This window comes from Oncorhynchus mykiss, chromosome Y, assembly GCF_013265735.2.
Source record: "Oncorhynchus mykiss isolate Arlee chromosome Y, USDA_OmykA_1.1, whole genome shotgun sequence".
NCBI lineage: Eukaryota > Metazoa > Chordata > Actinopteri > Salmoniformes > Salmonidae > Oncorhynchus > Oncorhynchus mykiss.
Window position 1 is genome coordinate 46620117 of NC_048593.1, and position 7500 is coordinate 46627616.

The window sequence follows — 7500 nt, forward strand, 5'->3', positions numbered from 1 at the left end:
TAGTTGTGCTCAGATGTACTCTGAGGTCATCATTTGTCTGACTCAGCTTGTCCATTCTGCTTTCTAATTTAGCTATGGATGCTCTGCTCTCCTCCCTGAACTGTTTCATCTCTTCTTTGAGTTTCTGGACAGTGTCCTCCTCTTGAAGCTTCTTCTCTCTGAGTTCTATGACCTCTGCTTCGACTAGAGAGAGGGTGTTGTGGAAACGTTGCATAGCAGGTGTTCTTATTGAAATTGTCATGTCCTTGACTCTGTCTGCTGCAGGTGAGGTAGGTAAAGGGACGTTGAGGGCTTCCTGCTGGGTCACAGAGACCATTGGGGTCTGCTTTTCTCCATCTCCCTCCTTGACTTTTTCCTCATTTTCTGAGATGATGTCAGCGTCTTCTTTTAGGGTAGCAAACCTATTCTCAAAAGCCTGGAGGCTTGAATCATTGCCTTGTATCAATACAGTTCCATTATTATATAAGTTTACTGTTTGATATGTGTTGCTCTGGTCAGCTTCTTCAAAAATGCTGATCTGACATCCTTGGCTGATGCCCCTCTTTTTTGAGAAAGGGAAATGGTTGCAAATAACCTTTTTCCATATGTTCCCTCGATTGGTATTAAAAATTAAATTTGCTCTTGTTTTGTAACTGGTAAGATCTGCAAACAGGCATTCATGGTTCTGTCCCATCAACAAACCTTTGAAACTTTTCTTAGCTTTCTCTGTTTGGATGTCTGGTGGGTAAACAATTTCCATAGCAACGCTGGTGATGTTGGCTACAATGTTGCAATAGAAGTGCTGTTTCTTGTATAATGCTCTCTTGTTTCTTCACAGGACTGTTTCACTTTGTTGTCCTTTTTTCTTTTCCTTTTTCTTCTGTCCTTATTTTGTCCTTATTTTGTCTTCCTTTCTTCTGTTAACTAGATATTTTTTTGTTATTCTTTGTAAGCTAGCTAGCTTCTTCCAGGAGAGTCCCTAGCAACTGCTTAGCAACATGTAAACAATTCAGCTAACAATTCAGCTAGCTAAGATAACTGTATAATTTTATGAAAAATAGTTACTTTTTCAAAATCCTGTCTTTTTGGTTTGTTGCTTGTATTGTCTTCTATTGAGTCTTGCAGTTTTCTTTTGATTTTTTCGATGTACTTCACTCTAAAAAACCATTTAAATCTCAATATATACAGGAGCTCATTTTTCAGCAGCTGCTCAATTTGGAACTCCGGAACTCTGTCTCTCTCTCTCTCTCTCTCTCTCTCTCTCTCTCTCTCTACCTCTTTCCCTACCTCTCTCTTTCCTTTTCTCTGTTAAGACATGTGCTCTCTTCTCTTTGTACTCCACAGCACTCAGAAGACATGGTTGGGCTTTAAGTAAGAGTTGATTAGTGTCTGTTTTACTGCAAGACCCCACCCCAAACAGTCCCTGAACCTAACCTCTGACCCTACCCCCTGACCCTAACCCCCTGACCCTAGACCCCTTACCCCATTCCTGACCCTAACCCCTGACCCTAACCCCCTGACCCTAACCCACCGAGTCTGACCCTAACCCCTGACCCTAACCCCTGACCCTTACCCCTTTCCTGACCCTAAACCTCTGTTAGGGTCAGGAATGTTGTGAATATGTCTATGCACAGAACAAAACATCATGGATAACTTCAGTTTGTGAAATTATTTGTGGGAACAAGGCACACATGGAAAGAATCCAAATCGACATACGATACAGATACATACGATACAGATATACAAAATCCCACATCATGTGACCAGGAGGTCTTCACACTGGGGCAGTCCCACATCATGTGACCAGGAGGTCTTCACACTGGGGCAGTCCCACATCATGTGACCAGGAGGTATTAACACTGGGGCAGTCCCACATCATGTGACCAGGAGGTCTTCACACTGGGGCAGTCCCACATCATGTGACCAGGAGGTCTTCACACTGGGGCAGTCCCACATCATGTGACCAGGAGGTATTAACACTGGGGCAGTCCCACATCATGTGACCAGGAGGTCTTCACACTGGGGCAGTCCCACATCATGTGACCAGGAGGGCTTCACACTGGGGCAGTCCCACATCATGTGACCAGGAGGTATTAACACTGGGGCAGTCCCACATCATGTGACCAGGAGGTCTTCACACTGGGGCAGTCCCACATCATGTGACCAGGAGGTCTTCACACTGGGGCAGTCCCACATCATGTGACCAGGAGGTATTAACACTGGGGCAGTCCCACATCATGTGACCAGGAGGTCTTCACACTGGGGCAGTCCCACATCATGTGACCAGGAGGGCTTCACACTGGGGCAGTCCCACATCATGTGACCAGGAGATCTTCACACTGGGGCAGTCCCACATCATGTGACCAGGAGGGTCTTCACACTGGGGCAATCCCACATCATGTGACCAGGAGATCTTCACACTGGGGAAGTCCCACATCATGTGACCAGGAGATCTTCACACTGGGGCAGTCCCACATCATGTGACCAGGAGGTATTAACACTGGGGCAGTCCCAGATCATGTGACCAGGAGGTCTTCACACTGGGGCAGTCCCACATCATGTGACCAGGAGGTCTTCACACTGGGGCAGTCCCACATCATGTGACCAGGAGGTATTAACACTGGGGCAGTCCCACATCATGTGACCAGGAGGTATTAACACTGGGGCAGTCCCACATCATGTGACCAGGAGGTATTAACACTGGGGCAGTCCCACATCATGTGACCAGGAAGTCTTCACACTGGGGCAGTCCCACATCATGTGACCAGGAGGTCTTCACACTGGGGCAGTCCCACATCATGTGACTAGGAGGGCTTCACACTGGGGCAGTCCCACATCATGTGACCAGGGGATCTTCACACTGGGGCAGTCCCACATCATGTGACCAGGAGGGTCTTCACACTGGGGCTGTCCCACATCATGTGACCAGGAGATCTTCACATTGGGGAAGTCCCACATCATGTGACCAGGAGATCTTCACACTGGGGCAGTCCCACATCATGTGACCAGGAGGTATTAACACTGGGGCAGTCCCACATCATGTGACCAGGAGGTCTTCACACTGGGGCAGTCCCACATCATGTGACCAGGAGGTCTTCACACTGGGGCAGTCCCACATCATGTGACCAGGAGGTATTAACACTGGGGCAGTCCCACATCATGTGACCAGGAGGTATTAACACTGGGGCAGTCCCACATCATGTGACCAGGAGGTATTAACACTGGGGCAGTTCCACATCATGTGACCAGGAGATCTTCACACTGGGGCAGTCCCACATCATGTGACCAGGAGGTCTTCACACTGTGGGAGTCCCACATCATGTGACCAGGAGGTCTTCACACTGGGGCAGTCCCACATCATGTGACCAGGAGGTCTTCACACTGGGGCAGTCCCACATCATGTAAGTTCCAATATTTATTTGAGAACACAACAGACAGTTTGGAGTAGCAGAAAGTTTAATTTGGCAGAGTTTCCGCGGAGTCAAATAAAATCTGGGAATTAACTTGCAGTGTATTAGTTGATGATTCAAATTGAGATACTGTTCCAGACTCTTTTAGAATCTGTATTCTGTTGGTAGTCTATATTCCATACAGTTTCTATTCCTGACCCAGTTACTGATCCTAATGCCACTTGTCCCTGACCCCACCCCAACCATTCCCTTCCCTGACAGACAGAGATGCCCTCTCTGTCCTACCGTTCCAGCCTGCTGTTCTCTGGGTAGAGGGTACACACCTACCTTAACCCCCACCTGCCTAACCAATGTGTCAGTGAACACATCTAGAATGCTGGTACAACCACAGTACAATTAAACACGCCTCCTACCCCACCCGTCCCTGACCTTAACCCCTGACCCTAACCCGTGGCACCCTGTGTACCAGTGGAACATCGTCCCAAACAATAACCCCTGACTCTAACCTGTGGCACCCTGTGTGTCCCAGCAGAAGGCCATCCCTGGTGCTGCCTCTAACCATGTACTGCCCGACCCCTCACAAGGTGGGTGTCTTGAGAACTCTACCTCACAAGGTGGGTGTGTTGAGAACTCTACCTCACAAGGTGGGTGTGTTGAGAACTCTACCTTACAAGGTGGGTCTGTTTAGAACTCTAACCCACAAGGTGGGTGTGTTTAGAACTCTACCTCACAAGGTGGGTGTGTTTAGAACTCTACCTCACAAGGTGGGTGTGTTTAGAACTCTACCTCACAAGGTGGGTGTGTTTAGAATCTATCTCACAAGGTGGGTGTGTTTAGAACTCTACCTCACAAGGTGGGTGTGTGAGAACTCTACCTCACAAGGTTGGTGTGTTTAGAACTATAACTTACAAGGTGGGTGTGTTTAGAATCTACCTCACAAGGTGGGTGTGTTTAGAACTCTACCTCACAAGGTGGGTGTGTTGAGAACTCTACCTCACAAGGTGGGTGTGTTGAGAACTCTACCTCACAAGGTGGGTGTGTTTAGAATCTACCTCACAAGTTGGGTGTGTTTAGAATCTACCTCACAATGTGGGTGTGTTTAGAACTCTACCTCACAATGTGGGTGTGTTGAGAACTCTACCTCACAAGTTGGGTGTGTTGAGAACTCTACCTCACAAGGTGGGTGTGTTAGAACTCTAACCCACAAGGTGGGTGTGTTTAGAACTCTAACCCACAAGGTGGGTGTGTTTAGAACTCTAACACACAAGGTGGGTGTGTTTAGAACTCTAACCCACAAGGTGGGTGTGTTTAGAACTCTAACCCACAAGGTGGGTGTGTTTAGAACTCTAACCCACAAGGTGGGTGTGTTGAGAACTCTACCTCACAAGGTGGGTGTGTTGAGAACTCTAACCCACAAGGTGGGTGTGTTTAGAACTCTAACCCACAAGGTGGGTGTGTTGAGAACTCTACCTCACAAGGTGGGTGTGTTGAGAACTCTAACCCACAAGGTGGGTGTGTTTAGAACTCTAACTCACAAGGTGGGTGTGTTTAGAACTCTAACCCACAAGGTGGGTGTGTTTAGAACTCTACCTCACAAGGTGGGTGTGTTGAGAACTCTAACCCACAAGGTGGGTGTCTTGAGAACTCTACCCCACAAGGTGGGTGTGTTGAGAACTCTACCTCACAAGGTGGGTGTGTTGAGAACTCTACCTCACAAGGTTGGTGTGTTGAGAACTCTACCTCACAAGGTGGGTGTCTTGAGAACTCTACCTCACAAGGTGGGTGTGTTTAGAACTCTACCTCACAAGGTGGGTGTGTTTAGAACTCTACCTCACAAGGTGGGTGTGTTGAGAACTCTACCTCACAAGGTGGGTGTGTTGAGAACTCTACCTCACAAGGTGGGTGTGTTGAGAATTTATATAGAATTTATATTTTTGATCAGTGTATTTAATCAGGCGATGTCAAGTGAGACCATGGTTTAATTTCAATGGTTCCCCTAAGACCGCAAAGCAAAATATATAAAAATGAGAGGTACATTATATTGGAACATCACAGCATCAGAACCTAGTTACTAAATCAATCAAAACAATTGCACACCTCAGTGAACTAATTTATCATCAGAGTTTTTAAATGCCCAAGTGGCACCAGGGAATCAAAATGCATTGAATTTTGTAAGTGACTCCAAAAATGTGGAGCATGAAAACTAAAAGCAGATTTAACTCATTCCATGGAGATCCGAGGAATCTGAAGAGCTAATCAACCCCGTGAAAGGGCTTGGTATCTCATTATTTTATACTAACAATGAAGTTTAGTAAATTGGAAGCTTTGTAAACAAAAAGGAAGTAATGATGGTACTGGGCCGAGGACACGCACCTCAGGGCGAGTGCAGGGAGGAGAAACAGGGAGCACTGTGCTCTGGAGACGCACAGGAAGCCTGGTGCGGGGGGCTGCCACCGGAGGGCTGGTGCGTGGAGGTGGCACCGGATAGACCGGACCGTGGAGGTGTACTGGAGATCTTGAGAGCAAGGCTGGCACCAACCGTCCTGGCTGGATCCTCACCCTAGCCCGGTAGATGCGGGGAGCTGGGATGTAACGCACGCGTACTGGGGACACCGTGCGCTCCACCGCTTAACACGGTGCCTGAACAGTACAACGCCCGCCACGGTAAGCACGGCTCGGAGAACTGTAACGCTGAGCTGGCACAGAACGTGCAAGGCTAGGGAGGCGCACAGGAGGCCTGGTGCGTGGGGCTGGCACAGTCTTCACCAGCATGCACCTCAGAACGAGTATGGAGGGCTGACCCAGGTGACATCAAATCCTCGACACGCTCAGTCGGGTGGATGTCGTGCCTCAAGCACCAACACAGCACCTCCCTCATAACTCTCTCCTCCAATCTCCCCATTAACTCCTTCACCGTCTCTGCTTCGATCACCTCCAATACCGCCTTGACTGGCTCTGGTTCCATCCTTGGCTCCTTACAGTAAGCAGGGGGAGTTGGCTCAAGTCTGACTCCTGACTCTGCCACACTCTCCCTGTGCTCCCCCTCCAAGAAATTATTGGGGCTGCCTCTCGGGCTTCCAGCCGCGCCGCCGTGCTGCGTCCTCATACCAGCGCCTCTCGGCTTTCGCTGCCTCCAGCTCTGCCTTGGGGCGGTGATATTCCCCTGGCTGTGCCCAGGGTTCTTTGCCGTCCAGAATCTCCTCCCAAGTCCAGAAGTTCTGAGATCGCTGCTGCTGGCCGTTACCACGCTGCTTGGTCCATTGTTGGTGGGTTATTCTGTCACGATAGTCGTATGGAGGAGACCAAAGTGCAGCGTAGTGTGAATGCATACTTTAATGAAAGACGGAAAAAATCACGAAGTACACTAAAACAAACTAACTAACAAGACAAACTAACAAGACAAACTAACAAGACAAACTAACAAGACAAACTAACAAGACAAACTAACAAGACAAACTAACAAGACAAACTAACAAGACAAACTAACAAGACAAACTAACAAGACAAACTAACAAGACAAACTAACAAGACAAACTAACAAGACAAACTAACAAGACAAACTAACAAGACAAACTAACTAGACAAACTAACTAGACAAACTAACTAGACAAACTAACTAGACAAACTAACTAGACAAACTAACTAGACAAACTAACTAGACAAACTAACTAGACAAACTAACTAGACAAACTAACTAGACAAACTAACTAGACAAACTAACTAGACAAACTAACTAGACAAACTAACTAGACAAACTAACTAGACAAACTAACTAGACAAACTAACTAGACAAACTAACAAGACAAACTAACAAGACAAACTAACAAGACAAACTAACAAGACAAACTAACAAGACAAACTAACAAGACAAACTAACAAGACAAACTAACAAGACAAACTAACAAGACAAACTAACAAGACAAACTAACAAGACAAACTAACAAGACAAACTAACAAGACAAACTAACAAGACAAACTAACAAGACAAACGTGACTGCTAACGAAACACTGTGCTAATGTTCAACATAACATAGACAATAACCCACCAACCACAATACAAAACAGGCTACCTAAATATGGTTCCCAATCAGAGACAACGACAAACACCTGC

General features: G+C 47.1%; 1 protein-coding gene across 2 annotated transcripts in view; it reads left to right on the forward strand.

The window, feature by feature from the left end:
- Nucleotides 1–7500, forward strand: part of inpp5kb (inositol polyphosphate-5-phosphatase Kb) — a 47513-nt gene that overhangs the window by 31909 nt on the left and 8104 nt on the right. Inside the window, exon 9 of one of the 2 annotated variants that reach the window (XM_036968126.1) lies at nucleotides 1324–1350. The exons of the other annotated variant lie outside the window; for it this stretch is intronic. Within the exon in view, the coding sequence (XP_036824021.1) occupies nucleotides 1324–1350 (27 nt within the window). The remainder of the gene's footprint in view (nucleotides 1–1323; nucleotides 1351–7500) is intronic. 2 annotated transcript variants of the gene reach the window in all.